This window comes from Suncus etruscus, chromosome 4, assembly GCF_024139225.1.
Source record: "Suncus etruscus isolate mSunEtr1 chromosome 4, mSunEtr1.pri.cur, whole genome shotgun sequence".
Classification (NCBI taxonomy): Eukaryota; Metazoa; Chordata; class Mammalia; order Eulipotyphla; family Soricidae; genus Suncus; species Suncus etruscus.
In genome coordinates, this window is record NC_064851.1 from 119,353,536 (window position 1) to 119,377,043 (window position 23,508).

Here is a 23,508-nt window from a genome sequence, read left to right on the forward strand (position 1 = left end):
TGGGTGGGTGGGGTGCCTGTCTTAGGTTACTTGGTGTGCCTCCAGGTTTGGACATGACAAGGTACGTTCCGAATTGTTTTGGCCAGAGAAAAGGATTAGCAAGTCATGTTTGCCCCAAACACTGGCACCAAGCTATCCACATCTTAAGCACTTCCAGTTAAGAGAGAGGTGAATGCTTGTGTTTAGCAATGTGCTCAAACTATTTAAAGTCTAGGTGGTGGAATGCACCATCTCCTAGAAAATTACATTCCAGAGAGTGGGGTTCATGCTGGGTGAGCTGTTGATAATGGACACCAACCGAGCGTTTGGTAGCCTCATCTACCTGGGATTGAGAAAGCTGGTAAAGTGGCAAAACGCCCATGGACCAAAAGAAATGAGCAAGAGAAATCCTACAAACGGTCCCAGCAAACTAGGCAACAATGTTGACAACCAGGGAGCGGTTGAAAACAAGTTTTTGTACCAAGATTCATCTTTATCTATCTTTCTCTTTGTTTCTTCCAAGCTTTGTTCTACTCTTCTAATACTATCTCTGACTAAACCTGATTTATCTTTAAAAAAGCAACATTCTCCCTATAAAGCAGCACATACCCCCCCCCCCCCCCGCACAGAAAGGCAAGATCTAAGCCACGGCGATTTTGCTGTACTACTTCTGCTAAAGAGCCAACAGTTTGTTCCAAATAATCTAAACCTCTTTTAAGTTCTTCAACATCTTTAACAACAGTTTTAGTTAAGGCATTAACAGATTGTTGGGTATGAACCAATGAATAAATTCCTGTGCCAGCACCAGCAACACCTAAGCCTAACACAAAGGCAAGATTTAGTGCAGTTACAAGTTTTTTTTTTGTTTTTTTTTTGTTTTTTTTTTGCGCCTGGAAAGGGCAAGGGAGGTATCTTTATGAGGCAATAAATCTGATTTAGGTTTGACAGTTCATTTAGGCATTAAAACAACTAATACACAATAATCCTAATAAGTAAGAAACATTTCAGTAACAATATGGGGAGAAAGTCCAGTGGAGCAAACAAAATAAGTGGAGTTGGGGGCTTCAATGAAGATGGAAGAGTTGTTAACCACAATGGTTTGATTGCAAATGTCTGATAGTTGGACAGGGGGGCGCATATATGGTACGAATAAGCAAAGTCGACGCCCATGACCTGTCTTAAAATTAAGCCGTGGTGCGACTCAGCTCCCCATCAGAGCTCAGCAGGGTGGTTGGTGGCAATGGGCATGCCACAGGAAGCAATTCCTTTAAGGGCAGCCAGGCAGAGTAGGGAATCCAACATTTCCCTTAGGCAGAGTCAGTCAGAAACAGGTCCGTCAGGAATGGTGGGCTGAAGGACGGAATGGTGGGTGGGTGGCAGGAGGGGTGACAGGCTCTTTTGAGGTGGATGAAGACACAGGGGTGTCAGGCTCTTTTGAGGTAGATTAAGCCAGGTCTGCAGGAGGCTGCGGGAGGTCTATAAGGAAACTGCTTGGCAGGAGACAAAATGGTTACTTGGGTTTTTTTTTTTTACAATAAAATTTTCCATGAATTTAATTCTTCATATAAAAAATAGGAATTTACTTAGTCTTCTGGCCTTGGTTTACAGGCAGAAGACACTAGCAATTTACATTACACGAATTATTTTCAAATACCACAGGAATGCCTTCTGACTTCTGTCAGATTTCAGTATTCAAAAATTTTATAATTAACAATCGCCAATTTTTCAAAAACTTTTAAACTGAACCTAAATGATTTTTCTTAAACTTCTTAGTTATTATCTTAACGCTAGATGCTTCTCTCTCTAGCCACATATCTATATTTTTCTGGCCATAACTTACACATAACAGGAAAGCTGGGTGATTGCAAAGTCCAGAAATTCTCCAGGGAAAATTTATCCTCAATGGCCATTGAGAAATTTGGGGTTTACCATCCCTTACACCTTCTGCCATGTTCTCAGAAGGACAAAGCCAGCTTAACTCATAATTTTTAACCATGATCTTTAGTTGCAGGATGCCACAGTCTGTCAGCTGCTAAGTGACCAGACTGACCAGGTTGTGAAAAAATTAATTGAAATCTCAGAAATGGATAAGGCTTTGAAAATTGTATTTATCATGAAATGTAGAGATAACAAAAAAACAGACAAAACAAAACAACACTAAACACAACATTTTATACTCGTGGCCACTTTCATTCATTACAACACACACATGAACAGACAAAAGGATCGATCGAAAACTTACATTAGAAAAATTGACCTGGGTAAAATTGGACAAGCACTTTTAAATATTTAGACAGCATATTTGTAAGAAAAAAATTTTTGTAGAACAACTTTTTCAGTTTTTAGAAGTACTTAATGTAGATGGAGTGGAACTTTGCTGAAAATAAGTTTTAAGGTTTAGATTTAGCACAAAACATTTTTAAAACAATCCTAATTTGTAGTTTAAAACATTAAGTAAAATGGTTAGTACGCAATTAAAATTTTTTAAGTAAAATGGTTAATGAGCAATATAGGAGTCTCCACTTTGAAGTATGATATCTGCTGTAAATGACCAGGTTTCCTTTAAATTAGTTTCACAGTAGAACAGTAAGACAGCTGCAATAAAGTGTTAAAATTTTTATGATTAAACACAAGAGCATAAACTATGATTATTAAAGGTATGAAAAACTGACTTTAAAAACAACCAACTGTTCCTACTTTGAAGACTTCAAGTGAATAATTTGTAAAAAATATTATATACCAAATTAAAAAAAATGTTTAGATCATTATAAAATATAGTTAAAGACATCTGATGCATTTCCACACCTAGAGCTTAAGACCAAAATTATATTTGATATTTGTTGTCAACCTGCTTATAAAATTTAGTTACTTTTATAATATTAATTAACAATATTATTTTAAAAAAGGCTAACCATAACGTTTTCCATATACTCTTAAGATCAAAAATAATTTTTAATAGAAATATAAAAGATTTAAATTTTTTAAAACATTTTTGTGGGTTTTTTTGCAAGTGATAGAGTTGTTATCTTGCTTTGAAATTCCTGAGGCATAAAAAAAAGAAAGGTTAGTGCACTTATTTCCCTGTTGCTTTTTCTGTCTAGAGAATTTTTTAACCCTTACAGACCTAAATTTAGAAGGTTTTCTAATTTTCAATGTTTTAATAATTACTTTACAACACCCAATGCACAAAACTTAATTACACAAATGCTTTTGGAAAAGGCACACTTATGCCGCATAATTTAATTTACAAACTTCACAATTATTTGAGGCCTCTTATGAGACACAACAAAATTCTGACAATAATTCTCACTATAAATTCCACATGAAAGTTCCTGCATCTTTTTAATTCTACCTCCGCCACTCTCTGCCATATTTAGCAGAGCAATCAAACTTGTAACCACAAACACACACACACAGGCTAGCACTATTTCTGCTGAACTTAAGCCAAATTTTACCAACTTAAAGAGAGAAGTGATATTTTTTTCTCCAAAATTTTTGTCTGCATTTTGACTACACAAAAACTTACTGTCTCAAATACAGGTATAGAATATGCCACATATGCACTACCTCTGCATAGATTAAAGGGCTTATTATGACATTTTTGAACACTTTTAAAACCTCATAATTTTTACCAACTGTGTAGAAGTGTGATCAGTGGATATTATGGTGAACACATCATTAATTATATAGGCAGTGTGTTTATTAGAAGACTCGTTTATATATATGACATTTGCATTAGTAATAGGAGAGGATTATGTTATAATGGGAAAAATACAAACATGCATCTTTTAAAAAACTGTATAAACTTATTTGCTGGATAATGAATATCAATTTTTTCCTTAAAGGAGGCACATGCCAAAGGCCATTTATTTGTATTTTGCATCAGCCAATTAATATGCTGTTTTATTATAAGGTTGAATAAGATAATTAGGTTTATTTTCAAAATATTTTTTTACAAAATTTATTACCTGTGCTATACATATTTGACAAAGTGTGAGGCAGAACCTTCTACTGATAATGCAGGGAGGGGCCAGCACAGTTTAACAGCAAGAAGGCTTAAGGCAAACCTTTTACAGTCTTCAGGGTGAAGGGGTATAGAGAAAAAACAGTCTTTTATATCAATTATAATTTTGAAGCAGTTTTTGGGGATGGCTACTGGGGAGGGAAGCCCTGGTTGGAGGGCTCCCGTAGGGACCATGGTTTTGTTTATTTCTCTAATTGCTCTCATTATGGGTCTGTTATCTGGGTTTGGGGGATTAGCCGCTTTGGCTTTCTCAGCCGTGTTGCCTGCAGCACCAGCGGCTTGTTGGCCATGGCATCTAGCAGCCAGGGCTTGTTGGTCAGGAGGTGCAGCAGCGCCAAGAGCCCCAACGGCAGCCTGTTCACCTGGAGGGACTGGTGCCTGGGAAGCAAACATTGGGAATTGAAGCTTACAACCCTCAGGCCAGCTTGAAGCTGGGAGACTTGAAATTCTAGTTTTTTGATTGTTTTTGCATGCAATCCTCCAACTCCCCCCCTTTTTTTTTAAATCTAGGTGTGTATTGAACGGTGGACAGGAAATATTTTGGGGGAGTTTAGGGATAAAATCCTCATTGTAGGGAGGAGGGGCTGCCCTAGCAGGATACTGTTTGTGATCATAGGAGGCAGCTTCATCCTCCAATATTTGAACATCTTGAGGATCAAGAGTTTCATCTGCCAGAGGAGCATTAGCAAGGATAGGATATAAACCTTTAGAGGAATGTATAGGACTTGAGCAGTCATTTAACAAAAGATTGCCTGGGTGATCGGCAAGGCTGCTTGCTCTGAATTGACTGCGAGAGGCAGCATCAATATGCGCTTCAACTTTCTTAAGGATTTCTTTTTTTAAAGGGATCAGAATCTGTATCAGTGATTATTTGTCCTAAAATATTCCAATAGAACTGCATGACCTTCTTATCCTCCTCTTTTCCATATTTTTCAAAATATTCTGCTAATTCTTTACCAATTTGAATCCAAGTGCTGGGAACAACCTGAGGGCGGGTCATTACAACCATGGACAGATGTCATGTAGACAGAGAAAAAAATTTTATGAGATCTTTCTTTTTGATTTTAACATTTCTTTCAACCAGTGCCTTTATAATGTTTTTTTTTTTTTTTTTACAAAGGTTTCCTCTTTACTTATAGTGGTCCCCATCTTTAAAGGGACTATGGGTTGGCAGCTGATGACTTGCAAGTATTGGGCTAACCTATCTGCACCCTGTCCTAACCTCTGGGTTTTCAGAGGGGACTTACCAGTGTCTGACGATCAGGCTCTTGAGACACGCTCCCGCATTGCCATCTGGTCGGTGGTCTGTATCTCGAGCTCGCGTTTGGGCACCACCTGCGACCCCCGGGACCCTGCCTGCAGGGTGGACTGAGGATCGCGAAGTAATTCGTGGGTCTCGAGTGGGATCCGACCTAAAAGGGAGGAAAGAGGCTGGGAAAGAAATGGGCTCAAGACAAAAATCTCTGATCAAGAGTCAAAGTTTATTGAAAGGGGGCTAGCTTTTATAGCATGAGCACGTTTTCAGACAAAAGAGGGGAAGGGGTGGTTCAGCACTTTTCCACCGTAACATTCCCATACATCAAATATGTCAGGGAGGTTTTTAGCGAGTTATACATTTACTATAAGTGGTTCTGGGGTGCTCTGTTCTGTTAACAGTGCTACAGATCTAATCTTAACTTGTAGCCTTTATATAGCATGTTTGTTCTTGCTTAACCATTGACCTCTGGTAATGGCTCTCTTTATGGTCAGCTCTTTCTTTTTAGGTTCATGGGGGAAGCGCCACCAGCAGCCTGTCATGTACACAGGCCTTTGACTTCTCAGGCATCAGAGACTCCATATTGCTCTAGGTCTCAAAGCTTCCAACAAATATTTACATAATATTTTCTTAATGTTAAATAATTAAGATTTTATACAATGAATTCTGGGTATTCTTGGGAATAAATCTTGGCTAAAATTCTTGGGTATATGTCTTAATGTTCTGTTATTATCTATTAATTGCTTACAAAACTAGACTGCTTATTTATTTAGGAATTTGCAGAGTGCATCAAAAATATTGGCAAGTTTAATGATGATCTTAGGAATTGCCAAATAACTGTAGCAATTATCTGTCTTTTACATTTGTTTTAACTATATAGTTAATTATGAGTAAAATGACATATCATGAAATTATACTTTGCTAACTTGAAAATAAAAGAATGTTTTCTGTTCTTTTCTGTTAGTTAAATGATTGAGCATAGTTTTCTATCTTGTTAAAATATCTTACTTTTCATGACATCTTATCAAAGTATTAGGTTTTCTTTAATGAAGTAGAGTTCTCCATGTATTTACATTTTTAATGTTTGGATAAAGTATTTGTTGTAGTAATTTACTAATTTTATAATTGTGTCCATATTAAATGAAAATATTTATAACTATGTATAGCCATAGCTATCTACTTTTTCTTTATTTCTGTTGATTACTTGTGAGTGAAAATATGTTTTAAATAAAATGAAAATTTACTGTTTCTTTCTGTGGTAGACACGTGGAACTATTTCTCTACTGAAGCAACTCTGGCCAGAAGGATCTGACATTCGACGGCTCCTTTGTGTCACTACATGCTCAATGTCTTTGAAAATGTATTGTCACGTTTTGAAAGACAAAAAAATTGATTTTAAAACCAATGAGGAAAAGGTGGGAGCATTATAACTTGACACCATTCTTCTACATTTAAGAGGATTCTTCATTTTATTTTTCAATTGCCATTCTGATATTTTATTGTGATACTTCAACAAATTTTTTAAACTTACTTATATAAACACCACAAAACTGAAGAAAAGTTAAAGCCTACAGTGTTTTGTGTTCTTTATATACCTTTTGTCATTAAACATTTACAATATTTCAAAAGAGGTATTTTAACCTCAATAAGGAGGGTAAATAGGTGGAGGAATAATCCAAATGCCTATTGATAGATGAGGTTAAGAATTTAAAGAAGTTGTATTACTTTTACTCATTGTAGTATTACCCTGCCATTGCAAAAGAAAAATTATGTCCTTTGCAACAAAAGGATAGATCTTGAGGTATTATGCTAAATGAACGTAGGATGTGAAAGACAGTTTTTTAGATATGTGGAACATAAATAATGAAAACAAATTACTGATAAAAATACACAAATAATTAAAAATTAACTAAACTAAAATAACTTTTATATTTAATAAAAGCTATAGTAAATACTAGAGGAAAGGGTGGGTGGAATGAGTGAAAAGAGTATTTTTTGGAGGTTATGGTAATGAGACCTATAAACAGGTAAAGCTTTAATCCTATAAATTCTATAATATTGTAAACCAATAATGAATTAATCAAAAAGATGGATGGTTAATTATATTTAACAGAAATGATTTTTGAGATTCAGACAGTTCTAGTAAGTACTTCTTAAACTTATACTATAAACTATTAGTGTTAATTAATCTGTCTTGTTCAAATTCCAAAATATCAAAACAGTATTATTATAGAACACTTATTGCTACTGTCATGATATCAACCTAGCTAAAAATACCAAATTTATTATTTTTCTTTTTTCTAATATAGTTGTAGTTGTATTTCTTTTTTATAATTTATTATTTAAATACCGTGTTTACAAACATACTTGTAGTTGTGTTTCAGTCCTAAGAAGAACAACCCCCCTTCACTATGCAACCTTCCCATCACCAATGCCCCCATCTCTTTCCTCCTCAACCCCCTCCTGTATTCAAGACAGGCTTTCTACATCTCTCATTCACTGACATTGTTATGATAGTTCTAAGCATACTAATTTCTTTATCTGCACTCACCACCCTTTGTGATGAGCTTCATAAACTTGAGTTGGTCCTTCTGGCCCTCATCCCTGGGAATTATTTCAATATCTTTAATTTTTCTTAAAACCCATAGATGAATGTGACTATTCTGTGTGTGTGTGTCTCTCTCTCTCCCTCTGACTAATTTCACTCAGCATAATAGAATTCATGTACATCCATGTATAGGGAAATTTCATGACTTCATCTCTCATGATGGCTTCATAATATTCTATTTTGTATATGCACCACAGTTTCTTTAGCCATTCATCTGTTGAAGGGCATCTTGATTATTTCCAGAGTCTGGCTATTGTAAATAGTGCATTAATAAATATAGGTGTGAGGAAGGGATTTTGTATTGGATTTTTTTTTGTTCCTAGGGTATATCCCTAGGAGTGGTATAACTGGAGCATATGGGAGCTCAATTTCCATTTTTTGAGGAATCTCCATATTGTTTTCCATAAGGGCTGGACTAGACAGCGTTCCCACCAGCAATGAATGAGAGTTCCTTTCTCCCCACATTCCCTCCAACACTGAATGTTCTTGTTCATTGTGTGTATGCCAGTCTCTGTGGTGTGAGATGGTACCTCATTACTGTTGTGATTTGTATCTTCCTGATGATTAGTGATGTGGAGCATTTTTTCATGTGCCTTTTGGCCAGTTGTATTTCTTCTTTGAGAAAGTGTCTGTTCCTTTCTCCTCCCCATTTTTTGATGGGGTTATATTTTTTTTCTTATAATGTTCTATGAGTACCTTGTATATCTTAGATATTAGCCCCTTATTTGATGGGTATTGGGGGAATAGCTTCTCCCATTCTAGGGTGGCTTTTGTATCCTATGCATTTCCTTTGAGGTACAGAAGCTGTTTAGTTTAATATAGTCCCATTTGTGTATCTCTGCTTCAACTTGTTTGGAGAATGCTGTTTCTTCCTTGAAGATGTCTTTAGTTTAAATGTCCTGGAGTGTTTTATCTATGTGTTGTTCTCTATACCTTATGGTTTCAGGTCTGATCTCAAAGTCTTTAATCCATTTGCATTTGACCTTGTTGCATAGTGTTAGCTGGAGATCTGAGTTCACTTCTTTTGCAAGTGACTGACCAATTCTTCCAACACCATATATTGAAGAGCCTTTCCTTGCTCCATTTTACATTTTACATTTCTTGCCCCTGAATCAAAGATTAATTGACTGTATATCAGTCTATTCCACTGATCTGAGTATCTGTCTTTATTCCAATACTATGCAGTTTTAATGACTATTGCTTTGCTATACAATTTAAATTTTGGAAAAGTGATGCCTCCCATATTCCTTTTTTCACGGATTTTTCACGGATTACTTGAGCTAATTGGGTGTTTACAGATGAAGTTCAGGAGTATAGGAACAACTGTTTTAAAGAATGTTAAGGATTGCATTAAATCTTTACAACACCTTGGGGAATATTGCCATTTTAATGATGTTAATTCTCCCAATTCTTGAGGATGGTATATGCCTCCATTTCCATGTACCTTCTTTTATTTCTTGAAGCAGGGTCTTATAGTTTTCTTTGTATAAGTTCTTCACATCTGTAGTTAAGTTGACTTCAAGCTATTTGAGTTTGTGTGGCACTAATGTAAATGGGATTATTTTTTTACATCCATTTCTTCTCTATTATTATTGGTATATAAGAAAGCCATTGTTTTTTGTGTTAATTTTGTAGCCTGCCACATTGCTATATGAGTATATTGTTTCTAGAAGGTTTTTGGTTGATTCTTTAGGGTTTTCTAAATATAGTATCATGCCATCTGCAATCAGTGAGAGCTTGACTTCCTTTCCTATCTGAATGTTCTTGTTTTCTTTTTCTTGCCTAATTGCTATGGCAAGAACTTCCAGCACTATATTGAATAGTAGTGGTGAGAGGGAGCAGCCTTGCATTGTACCAGATTTTAAGAGAAAGGCTTTTAGTTTATCTCCATTGAGGATAATATTTGCCATTGGCTTGTTATAGATTGCCTCATCTATATTGAGAATAGTTCCTTCTATTCCCATCTTGATAAAAATTTTTATTAAGAATGGGTATTGGACCTTATCCAATGCTTTCTCTGCATATATTGATATGATCATATGGTTTTTTTTTCTTTTTGTTGATATGGTGTATTATGTTGATCGATTTACAGATGTTAAACTATCCTTGCATTCCTGGGATGAAACCTACTTGGTCATGGTGAATGACCTTCTTAATGAGGCATTGGATCCTGTTTGTCAGAAATTTGTTGAGGATTTTTGCATCTTTGTTTATCAGGAATATTTGTCTGTAGTTTTCTTTTTTGCAGCATCCCTGTCTGGTTTTGGTATCAAGGTGATGTTGGCTTTATAAAAACTATTTGGGAGTGTTCCTGATTCTTCAAATTCATGAAAGAGCCTGAAGAGGATTGGTAGAAGTTCCTCTCGAAAGGTTTGAAAGAATTCATTAGTGATCCATCTAGGCCTGGTCTTTTGTTTTTGAGAAAAGTCTTGATGACTGTTTTAATTTCTTCAGTAATGAAGTGTCTGTTTATATATGCAAGGTCATTCTGGTTTAACAGTGGAACATTATAAGAATCCAAGAATTTATCCATTTCCTCCAGGTTTTCATGTTTTATGGCATAAAGTTTCTCAAAGTAGTTCTGATTACCCTTTGAATATCTGCAGTATCTGTGGTGATCTTCCCTTTTTATTCCTAATCTGATGTATTAGATTTCTCTCCATTTTTTTGTGAGTTTTGTAGTGGTTTATCGATCTTGTTTATTTTTGCTTTTGTTAACCTTTTGAATTGTTTTTTTTTTTTTGGATTTCCATCTCATTGATTTCTGCTCTAAGCTTTGTTATTTCCTACTGTCTACCTATTTTTGATCATTTTTGTTGGACATTTTCTAGTTCTAAAAGTTTTGTCATTAATCTTTTTATATAGGCCCCTTCTTCCTTTCTGATGTGTGCTTGCAAGGCCATAAATTTTCCTCTTAGTACTGCTTTTGTTGTGTCCCATAAATTCTGACAATTTGTGTCTTTATTGTCATTTGTTTCCAGGAATGTTTTGATTTCCTTTTTGATTTCATCTCTAACCCACGGGTTGTTCAGTAGTGAACTATTTAGTTTTCAGGTGTTAAAGTTTTTTTCTGTGTTTCTTTGTAGTTCACATCTAATTTCAGAGCCTTGTTGTCAGTGAAGGTAGACTGCAAAGTTTCTATTCTCTTGACTTTATGAAGATATGTTTTATGGGCCAGCATGAGGTCTGTCCTGGAGAATGACCCATGTGCATTGGAGAAAAATGTGTATCCAGGTTTCTGGGGATGGAGTGTATATATATATATATATATATATATATATATATATATATATATATATATATATATATATATACACTCATATATATGTATGTATGTATATACTCCATCCCCAGAAACCTGGATACACATACACACACACATATATATATGTGTGTGTATATATGTGTGTGTATATATATATTATGTATATTTATACTAGTGCACTTTCTCCCATTTCTCTTTTCAGAGCTAATATATTTTTGTTGGGTTTCAACCTGGTTGACCTATCAAGGGATGTCAGGACAGTGTTGAGATCTCCCACTATTATTTTGCTGGTATTGATATCTTCTTTCAGGTTTGTCAAGAGTTGTATTAAATATTTTGCAGGTCCATCATTGGGTGCATATATGTTTAGGAGTGTGATTTCTTCTTGTTGTAAATATCTTTTGATTAGTACAAAATGACCATCTTTATCTCTTATAACTTTTCTGAGTCTAAAGTTTGTTTCATATGATATTACTATGGCCACTCCAGCTTTTTAAGGGTGTTATTTGCTTGGATAATTTTCCTCCAGCCTTTGATTTTGAGTCTATGCTTGTTTTGATTATTTTGATGTGTTTGATGTAGGCAGAAAAACATTGGGTTCAACTTTCTGATCCACTTTGCCACTCTGTGTCTCTTAACAGGTGCATTTAGTCCATTGACATTGAGAGAGATAATTGTCATGAGATTTAATGTAATCTTTGTGTAGAAGTTTGTTGTATTTGTTGGTCTTTCTTTCCTTAGACTTTTCAGCTTTTCTTTTAGGGATGGCTTTGAGTATGTAAACTTTCTGAGCTGTTGTTTATCCGTGAATTCATGTGTACTTCCTTCAAACCTGTAAGTGAGTCTGGATGGGTGTAGTATTCTAGGTGAAGCACTCATTTCATTGAGTTTTGTCACTATATCCCACCACTGCCTTCTGGCTTTACAGGTCTGCTGTAAATCTTTAGGATGCTCCTTTGAATGTAATTTTTCTTTTTGATCTCACTGCTTTCAGTATTCTATTCCTATCTGTGGGATTTGTTATTGTGACTAGGATGTGTTTTGGGGTGCTTTTCTTTGGGTCTCCTTTAGCTGATACTCTTAGGGCATGCAGGGTTTGGTTGCATGCTGTCTTTAGCTCTGGGAGTTTCTCTGTAATTATGTTCTTGACTGTTGATTCTTCCTGGGGATTTTCTTCCTGAGTTTTTGGAACTCCAATGATTTGTATATTGTTTCTGTTGAATTTATCAAACATTTCTATTTTCATCTGTTCAAAATCTTTGAGTTTTTTCCACTGTCTGATTATTTGCTTTGAGGTTCTTTTCCAATCTCTTCTGTTTTATGGAGTTATTATGCAGCTCATCTTCCAGCTCACTAATTCTGTCTTTAGCTGCTGTTACTCTACTGGAGTGCTTTCTATTGAGTTTTTATTTTCTTCTACTGTATTTTTCAGTTCCATTATTTCAGTTTGGAATTTTCTGATTTGTATATTTGTGGTCTGTTCAGATCGATCTATGCTTTCTTTGAATTGTACGGACATCCTCCTTATTTCTATTCTATATTCCCTATCTGAGAGGTTTATTAGGTGGTTGGCATTTTTTGGATCATCAGAGCTTCCATCTTCATTCTTTATGCATGCTGTTGTCCTGTGGTTTTTCCCCATTGCCACACTTGAAGTATGATCCTTACTTCGTGTTGCAATGGGTTTCGTGTTCTACTGGGATCCTTATTAGCTATCTTTATGACTAACAGTGTCCATTAAGATTATTGACTAGTATGGGCTTGCTAACTAGCCATTCTGCACTATATGTATGCATGCATGCACACTCATGGGTACACACCTAGTTTTGTCTACACCATTGAGGATTTGGAGATTGTTGACTAAAGATACAAATTAAATGCAATAAAATTTTATCTTTTCTACACTTTCAGAAATAGGCATGTTTAATCATCTTTTACCCAATCTTATAATTTATGTTTGATTTTTCAACTCGATGTGAAGCTATTTGTAATGAAATACTTCTACATAATTATGGGGTCAGAATGATAGAATAGGGTGATAGGATAGGGCATTTTCCATGCACACGATTGACCAGGGTTCAAACCCCAGAATCCCATATGGTCTCCTGAGCCTTCCTAGAGTGATTTCTGAGTGAAGATCCAGGAGTAACCCCTGGGCGCAGTCAAGTGAGGCCCAAAATTGGAAAAATAATTTATAATTAAAAAGTCTGTGTTAGGGTTAAGGTTAGCCATTTTGTTTGTTTGTTTTCTTGGGTCACACCCATTTGATGCTCAGGGGTTACTCCTGGCTAAGTGCTCAGAAATTTCCTCTGGTTTGGGGGTACCAAATAGGACGCTGGGGGATCGAACCACAGTCCTTCCTTGGCTAGCGCTTGCAAGGCAAACACCTTATCTCTAGAGCCACCTCTAGCACCACCTCGCCGGCCCCAGGGTTAGCCATTTTTAATGGTTATACATGAAGATACTATTAAATCAAAAATATCTCTTCAGACGTTCTAATTATTGGAACTTACTTAGCACTGCAGAGGTCCTCTGAGATAGGTTTTAGATTTTGATTTACTGATAACTCTGCAGCACAGCTGTAGGGCACTTACCTTGCAAGTGGCTGACCCAGGACAGACCTCAGTTTGGTTCCTGGCATCCCATATGGTTCCCCAAGCCAGGAATGACTTCTGAGTGCAACTTCTGAGCGTCACTGGGTGTGGCTTTACCTTCACTAAAATGCTGGGACATGCTTAATGAATATTCCAGTTGAACTTGCATTTTATCCTTCTTATATATTTTTTTGGGTGTTCCTAATTATTATGTTCATGGATTGCTTCTGCCGGCTCTGTGCTCCAGTGTCACTCCTGGTGATGCTCGAAGGACCAATAAGCTGCTGGAGATCAAAACCTGATAGGCTATATGCAAGACTAGTCCCATGCCTGCTGTACTATTTCTCTCTTCACCACCTCCCTTCTTATATCTCTTAATTATAGTTGAGTTTATGTATGAAGAGAAGAATTTTCAGAATGTAGACTGAAGAATGCAATAATATGTGATGTTTAGGTCAGCAAAGGATTTTTTGTGGAGCTGCATGATGGCATTTTATAGTCTGCTATAGTATAGCTGACCATCTTTTTTTATTCAGGTAAACAGTGATTATGCTACACTTCAAGAGGTGGAAGACTTATGTAAACTGCATTGTCTTAGTGTGGTTCTTCTCCTCCACTTACCTCTTTCTCAAAGAGCTTGTGGTAGAGTCATCACTTCACACTGGAACAAGAAGATTCAGTCTTTCTTAAGAATGGTAAGTCTTCTATGTTATATATTTAAACCCTTTATTATTATGTTTGATTATATAGTTATTATTTATTTTATGTTTCAATTATTTTAAAAGGTAGAAAGTTTTCATTGTTATTAAGTCCTAACTCTGTCCCCTTACCTTTCATTATAGACTTGTTTGAAATCTAGCTAATATGAAAAAGTTAATCACTTTATTTTATTTTGTTTCCCATTTGTAGAAAAAGTGGTGTGAATATTTTATGTTAAGTAATATAAAAGAATTTGACTCTTGGAATCTAAATTTAACTCATCTCTCTGACCTCAGTGATGATCTCTTATTGAAGAATATTGCTTTTTATTATGAAAATGAAAATGTTCAAGGTAACTCTAAATATGTTCTAAATATACTCTAAATATGCCACTTTTTTAATGGAGTGCCCTCCAAAACAGTGCTCATGACTTGGGGAAGGGATGCATCCTTTGATTCTCAGTCAGTGGTTACAATTCAGTGCAAGAGTCTGAGTGATACTCTCTGTGTGTGTGTATGTGTGTGTATGTGTGTGTGTGTGTGTGTGTGTGTGTGTGTTTATGGTGGGGCATAGACTCCCCAGCTACACCAGCAATTCTCAGGTGTATTGAGCATTTTGGTGCCAGGAATCAAATCATGGTCAGTTGAATACAAAGCATATAGAGGTCTCTAATTATAATCTGTAGGTCACAGATAGCCCACCAAAAACATTTATTTGGCCCACTAGGTTTTTTTGTTTGTTTGTTTTGTTTTTATGACTGCTGCCTATCCTGCTTAGCAGCCAACTGATTATGGTCTTACAGTGTGCATGTGTGGGATATGCATCACCATCTCCAATTCCTCTCCTTCTCTGTGTCTCTTCACTCTTACTCTCAGTCTTGGGCAGTAGTCCTCAAAGTATGACCGCAGTGGGCCACTATTATTCAGAGAATTTTTTAACTATTACCTGGCCTCCCAACAGTTTGAGGGACAGTGAACTGGCCCCCTGTTTAAAATGACTGAGGACCCCAGATGCGGTAAGCCCCATACTATAATTCTGGGTATCTCTGGGCTTTATTTTATTTTCATTCAGAAATAATCATTACACAGAATTTAAATTTTCAGTATCAGTATCCCGTATCTTCAATATATATAATAGTGATCACTATTCTTGCAAAGTTGTTTATACAAGTAGGTAAATTTTATCTAGTTAAAATAAGAATAAATCCAGTGTTCAAAAACATTTTAACTTGGGGATGAAGTGGTGGTGCAGCGGAAGGGCATTGCCTTGTACGTGCCTGATCTAGGATGAACTGCAGTTTGATCCCCCAGCATCCCATATGTTCCTCTGAGCCAGGAGTGATTTCTGAGTGCAGAGCCAGGATTAATCCCTGAGCGTCACTGGGTATGGCCAGAAACCAAAAAATTTTAACTTGATAGAACTCAAAATTTCGGAGAAAAATGTCTATATAATTGAATTTCCAGATAATTTTAACAATTGATTTTTATGTAATTAAAATATAATGTATTGGGCCCGGAGAGATAGCACAGTGGTGTTTGCCTTGCAAGCAGCTGATCCAGGACCAAAGGTGGTTGGTTCGAATCCCGGTGTCCCATATGGTCCCCCGTGCTGCCAGGAGCTATTTCTGAGCAGACAGCCAGGAGTAACCCCTGAGCAACGCCGGGTGTGGCCCAAAAACCAAAAAAAAAAAATAATGTATTATATTGCACATGAATATAACATCTCAGGATATTTGCTCTATTTATTATTATATACATCACTAGTAGATAATTAAGGAATTTAAACTCTTCCAAATATATCAATTAATTAAGTGATTAATATGTTTGTGGTAGGTAGTTTTTAAAAATATTAAATCACCATGAAATACATAATAGGCAGTTTTGAGTTTTTACTAATAAATTATCTGTATTTAATACTGAAGAAAAATAGAATAAATTTTAAAAGAATAGTACCTTATTTTGAATTATTGAACCTTTTATTTTGTCAAGGACTTGATGTTATAAGTATTAGAATGAATTGGCTGCAAACATCCATGAATAATATACAACTTTTTTGTAGCTGAACAATAGTCTTTATTTAGAATTCTTGATTATAAACTATTATTAGCATAAACTTTATTAACTTGAGGAATAAGAATATATTAATATTAACTAAAATAAATATAATCTTAATATGTTGTTACAAGTAGGGAAACTCCAGTATGGGGTAGAACACATTAAAACAGGTATTGCAGAGTTCTGTAGATTATTTTAAAAGTGTTCTGTACACATATGACTTTTCATTAATATTTTAATCTTTTATATAGGCCTACATTTGAATTTGGGACATGCCATTATGATGGATTATGAACATCTCTGGAGCACAGTATCAAAGTTAGTCATTAATTTGGATATTGGAAAGTCATTACCTCTCAGAACCACGAAGCTTTCTTTCCTTGAGAAGAATCAATTACCAGTCACAGGTACTAAGTCTCCAAATTAACTTGACATATAAACATCATGTACCCAAAAATGTTCTGAAAGTACCACAAACTAAATGTTGCAAGAAGCAATAATTGTCTAGCATTATACATTTTTACAAAATGGGGTCTGAGTGAAAGAGTACAGGAGGTAGGATCTTTGCCTTGTACTGTAGACCCAGGTTCAATCCTTGGCACCCATTATGTTCCCCTGAGAACTGCTAGGAGTGATCCTTGAGTGCAGGTCCAGGAGTAAACCTGAGCACTGCTGAGTTTGGCAACCACCAAAACACAAATGGAAAAAAAGGGGCCAGCCTTATAGTAGTACATCAGTAGGTAATTTGCCTTGCATGCAGAGGTCCCAGTTTCAATTTCTGCCACCACATGCAGTGCACCAGGAATGACCACAGGGCCAGGAGTTATTTCACACACTGCCAAATATGGCCCAAAATCCAAAACCAAAACAAACAACTGCATCCTATACTCTCTCTCTCTTTCTCTCTCTACCTCCCTTCTCTACTTTCTATCTCTCTTTCTGTGAAAATGGCAGAACAGAATAACTGAAAACATTTGGAAAACAATTGAACTGTTGCCTAAGAGACAACAAATACCTTTAAATTTTGATTATAGCTAAATTAAAAAAAAGCAGAAAACCAGGACTAAAAATGAAATGTTAATTATGTCAATTATATTTCAGTAAAGTTAGAAAAATATTAGTAGTAAATTAAATATATTTAGATAAACTTTAAATTATTTAAAAGTATATTAATACAGGAGGATAGCATTAAAAGGTTAATCTTTCATTGATTTAGAGTGAATAAACTCATGTGGATTGACAGTATTAGAAGAAATTATGGCTAAATTTTTTTTATTAAATTTTTTGTGGTTTTTTTTTTTCGGGCCACACCCGTTTGATGCTCAGGAGTTACTCCTGGCTAAGCACTCTGAAATTGCCCCTGGCTTGGGGGGACCATATGGGACGCCGGGGGATCGAACCGTGGTTCTTCCTTGGCTAGCGCTTGCGAGGTAGACACCTTACCTCTAGCACCACCTCCCTGGCCCCTAATTTTTATTTTGATCATATTGGCTTACACATCTTTCACAGCAGTATTATAGGTACACATTAACATTGAATCAGGGGAATACCCGTCAACAAATTTGTCCTCCCCCCATCCCCGTTTCCTTCTACAGCCATATCCCCCACCATCACCCCCTGGGCACTAGAGTAGGTGGTCCCCTCATTGTCTAGCTTACTATTAGTGATCATATGTCTGTTTGGTCCTGGCACCCTCCCTTGTTTCCCCCTCTATTTGAGAGGTGGAGCTCGATAATTCGAGTTATGTGGTTTTGTTTGAAGGAAAGAAAAGCAATAGAATGGAGTAAAAATAAGAAAAATAAATAAATAAAATAAGCTGAAAATGGCGGAGTCCTTCTAGAGGCTTTTAACCTCAGTTTGAGGGAGGATATGAAAAAGGCAATCGAAACACCACATCAATACAGAAAGAAATATCAAATTAAATATCCATTGAGCACTAGAGCAATAAAGACAAGCACCACACAATAGTCTCGGTTCTGAAATCAAACCATGCCGGAGTACAAAAAGAAAGAGAAAGATAAAATAAAATAAAACAAAATAAAATTGGAGACATCATCTTCAATATTTACACCAAAATAAAGATGTCAATAAAAATAGATCAATCAATAATTTTATACGTGGAAGAATGATTATTATTATTATTATTTTTTGTTTTTCTCTCTGCATAGGCACAGTAACTATTGGGGATATTATAGAGGGAATTCTGTTGGCCTAGGAGATACAGGGTTTCACCACCACTGAAGTACACTGTCACAGAATTAACTATAGACTCTTAGCATGATCATTTACTCTCCCCTCGGTGCTTTTTTGATGTATAGAAGACATCTATTATGCTGAGTGAAATAAGTCAGAGAGAGAGAGAAAAACGCAGAATGGTCTCACTCATCTATGGGTTTTAAGAAAAATGAAAGACATTCTTGCAATAATAATTTTCAGACACAAAAGAGAAAAGAGCTGGAAGTTCCAGCTCACCTCAGGGGAAGCTCACCACAAATAGTGATGAGTTTAGTTAGAGAAATAACTACATTTTGAACTGTCCTAATAATGAGAATGTATGAGGGAAATTGAGAGCCTGTTTAGAGTACAGGTGGGGATCGGGTGGGGAGGAGGGAGACTTGGGACATTGGTGATGGGAATGTTGCACTGGTGATGGGGGGTGTTCTTTACATGACTGGAACCCAAACACAATCATGTATGTAATCAAGGTGTTTAAATAAAAAAAAAGAAGACTTCTGCTTCATTATGGATGGTAAAATCGGACCTCTGTATCTAGAGATCTTGGTGTCTGTACAGCTCAAGGAATGGAACTTATATGATGAAGTCTTTCTTTGTGATTCTAGCAGTTCTGCTTCTTCAGTGTCATTTTAATCCATCTTCTGTAGTTGGTGATCTTGGTCATTACATTGCTCCTATGATGGAGCCTGGGGTAGAGTTGTTATGCTTCTGGAAGACCTGCTCAGTTGCAATTGTCTCAGTCAAACCTCTGGAATTGGAGATCTTGTTTGTTGAAGAGATTGTAGACCAAAAACTAGGTTAGATCTTTTTGTTGTTGTTGTTGTTGGTCCCAGGATGTGTACTGTCTAGTCCTGGTTGTAACAACCAGTAATCTGTATATAGTGATCTTGGCTTTTGCACAGATCAAAGAGTGACATGTATTCTGATTTTGTCTGATCGTTGGCTGGTGAGGAAGGACAACTTGCTCTTGGATCAAGTTGTTTCCATTTCTTTGTTGTCAGATTATCAATTTAGAACTGGCACATGTTGGTGTCAGAGCAGCATTATGGATGCCCTGGAGGGGATTTGGTTCCTGGAGCTGTTGTGGAGAACTCTGTTGTTTCTATGTCTGGGATCCAGGAGTCAGGGCTGGGTGGTCAGTGCTTAATTTCCTAGGGTCTAAGTTGGTTCCACATGACATTCAGGGTGGGAGATGCCCCTGTGTTGTAAAAAAAGTATAAGTTATTTTACCTAGTAGATAAGAGCTTATTTTTACATGTAAAATTTCCCCCTTTTTTAATATGCCTTTGCAGGAAGAAGTGGTGTTACATTATATTGCTGGTGGATTTGGGGGTGGAGAAAGAAGGAAACAGACACAGGACAAAAACTAAAAACATATATGCTCACACATATCTAAAGAAAAATTTCTTTAAAAATAAGATTAAATAAAAGACGTAATTAAAGGAATAAAAAGGGGCCGGGAGAGATAGCATGAAGGCAAGGTGTTTGTCCTTCCTGCAGAAGGACGGTGGCTCAAATCCCAGCATCCCACATGGTCCCCCTTGCCCATCAGGGGCAATTTCCGAGCATAGAGCCAGGAGCACCCTCCAAGTGCCACCAGGTGTGACCCAAAAAAAAACAAAAACAAATCAAATAAAAAAAAAACAACAAAGGAAAAGAAACAAAACAAAACAAAAAAACTAACAAAAAAAAGAGAAAAGGAAGAAAGTGATACAGGAGATTACATTTGGGGAAATACGGGATAAGAGGTAGTGTTATACAGGTCTATACTTATTGTCTTTTGAGATTTCCTTGTGAGGTATGGGGTCCAGGCAGGGAGGTCTTGGGTAGAGTTCTTGCCCTGGGGGTCCTTTGGAACTAGTTCTGGTATCAAGCCACAGTCCACATTAGGGAGAGGTGATTAGGAGGGCCACATTGCATGGGTCAGTTGGGGTATTGGTTGTATTTTCTTGCAGAGAATGAGGTGAAAGTTTGAGTGGGTGTCTCTTCACTTGGGTAGTGGGTACTGCCTCGTTGGGGTAGGAGGTCGGTCTTGATGCCTAATGGATTAAGAACTGAGGGTGAAGAGTTATAATGTGGTGGAGATATTGGGGGTGGGATTGAGGGGTGAAGGGATAATCTGGAGGAGGGAGAGGGAATAGTATATGGGAGGGGTTATATAGGGTATAGGTATGGGTTGTTTGTGGTTTAGGTTTGTCCCTTAAGGAGGATTCCTATCTCTTGTGTGCTCCTGCCCACATATAAACATATAGAAATTAGCTTAGGTGTATATTAATGTAGAGAGGTGAGGAGGGTAAGAGGTGTGCTGAGTACTAAGTATAGTACTTGTAAGAAAAGGAAACTAATAGATCAACTTTTGGATATGTATAGGTTTTGTGTCTTGAGTACTGACCATTGTGTTAGTGAGGTCTATCTATATAAGTGTTTACCCTAGCAGTATTGTCACAGCACCCTATATGTCAGCTTTCCTTTCCTATAGAGGAGGTAACCATGTGGTTTTTGTTTGACATGAATTGAATTGATTATAATGAGAAGGAGAAGGTAGAAGAAGAAGAGGGAGACAAGAAGAGAGAAAAGGAAAAACAAAACAAACAAACAATTAAACAACAACAACAACAAAAATACAAAATAATGGGAAGGGAGGGTAACAGAGCAAGGGCATGTTAGTTTGCTTGGGCATGTTCGATGTTTAGGCCCTGTAGTATAAATCTGTAGGTCACAGTTGTTGCTTCGGTGGTCTGGTTGTTCATGTGCTTCAGGTCCTAAAAGAAGGCACAATCTAGAGATAAAGGGTATGTTAAAGAGTTTTATCTGGACATTTTCATGATGCAAGCTGAGTATGGTGCCTCGTGTGACTGAGCACCGAGGTACCACTGTAGAATGTTCACCCTTTTTATCCAGGAACCCCTATAGAACAGAAAAACTGAGAGGTTATTTTATATCTGGTAAGGTTAAGACATTCAAACATATTTTTTGAAATGTTTCTGTTGCAGTCAGTAATTTTCCATCATAATCTTTACCTGTAATCCTGTATAAGATTCCTAGTAAATTATTATGGGCCTTTGTAGTAAAATGCTAATTATATACCTGTTCTCTCCATACTGCTGTTTCTTCTTTGCTAATTTCTTTATGATATAATATGTAGTCGGGCTTTGTGTTGTTTCTCTTCCCTTTGTTTTGGGCTATACTCCCCAGTATATGGTGATTATTACAGTGTTTGAGGTTTCTATCCTGTTACATCCTGTTATTTGATCACGGGGTATTGGTTGTATATATGTTGTAGTTTCTAGGTGCTTCAGAATAGTGCTATCATTCTGTGTTTATCATTCATCTTCTGGCTTACTTCCTTTAACATAATATTTTCTAGGTCCATCCATGTTGCTGCAAAGTCTATGATTGTATCAATTCTAACTGCCATGTAGTATTCCATTGTGTACAGATACCACACCTTGATGATGCACTCATCTGTTGTTGAACATCGAGGTTGGTTCCAAGACTTGGCTATTATACTGAGTGCTGCAATAAATAGTGGGGTATATACATACATTGGGATGTCCTTCTGGTTTGGGGGTAGATACCTAGGAGAAAAATTGCTGGATCAAATGGCAGCTCAATTCTGAGTTTCTTGAGCACTCTCCAGACTGTTTTTCATAGAGGTTGGATTAGGGGGCATTCCCACCAGCAGTGGATGAGAGTTTCTTTCATACCACATCCTCGCCAACAGAGACTGTTCCCATTATTTTTGATGTGAGCCTCCCTTACTGGTGTAAGGTGGTATCTCATTGTTGTCTTGATTTGGATTTCCCTTATGATGAGTGAAGGTGAGCATGTTTTCATGTGTTTGTTGGCCATCTTTCGGTCTTCCTCAGAGAAGTGTCTATTCATTTTATCTCCCCATTTTTCTATGGCTTTATTTGGTTTTGGGGGACTCAGCTTTCTGAGTGCTTTGTATATTCTGGTTATCACCCCTTTATCTGATGTGTTGAATACAAAATTTTTCCCCATTTAGTTAACTGTCTTCTTCTTTTAAGTTGGGTTTCCTTTGCCATGCAGAGGCTTCTTAGTTTGATGTAGTCCCATTTGTTTATGTTTGATGCTAAAGTCCTTACCATTGGTGTTCCGTTCTCAAAGACTTTTTTAATATATAGGTCTTCGAGTGTTCTGCCTATTTTTCCTCAATAAACTTTATAGATTCTGATCTAATTTCAAGGTCTTTAATCCATTTTGAGTTGACTTTTGTTTAAGGAGTGAGGTATGGGCCAATATTCAGTTTCTTACAGGCGGTTTTCCAGTTGTACCAACACCATTTTTGAAGAGACTTTCTTTGTTCCATTTCAAGTTCTTGGCTCTATTGTCAAATATTAGTTGACTGTATATCTGGGGATTTACGCCTGGATATTCTGTTCTAACCCACTGGTCTGAGGCTCTATTTTTGTTCTAGTACCATGCTGTTTTGATCACTATGGCTTTATAGTATAGCTTTAGGTTAGGTAAAGAGATGCCACTCAGCTTTTTGTTTTTCAGTATCTGTTTGGCTATCCTGGGTCTTTCGTGGTTTCAGATGAATTTTATGATTGACTGTTCTAAGTCTTGAAAGAATGATGCCTGGATTTGGATGGGGATTGCATTGAATCTATATAGAAGTTTGGGTAGGATAGTCATTTTGATTATGTTGATTCTACCTACCCATGAACATGGGATGTTCTTCCATTTCATTAGATCCTCTTCAATTTCTTTCTGGAGTGTTTTGAAGTTTCCCTGGTATAGGTCCTTCACTTCCCTTGTAAGATTAATT

General features: G+C 36.6%; 1 protein-coding gene across 1 annotated transcript in view; it reads left to right on the top strand.

Moving 5' to 3' along the window:
• The window catches only part of LOC126007198 (probable ATP-dependent RNA helicase DDX60), a 139,540-nt gene that overhangs the window by 18,865 nt on the left and 97,167 nt on the right, over positions 1-23,508 (top strand). Inside the window, 7 exon segments of the mRNA XM_049772674.1 lie at positions 1,169-1,265; positions 4,240-4,422; positions 5,240-5,366; positions 6,521-6,673; positions 14,262-14,420; positions 14,635-14,776; positions 16,730-16,885. Coding sequence (XP_049628631.1) covers positions 1,169-1,265; positions 4,240-4,422; positions 5,240-5,366; positions 6,521-6,673; positions 14,262-14,420; positions 14,635-14,776; positions 16,730-16,885 — 1,017 coding nt within the window.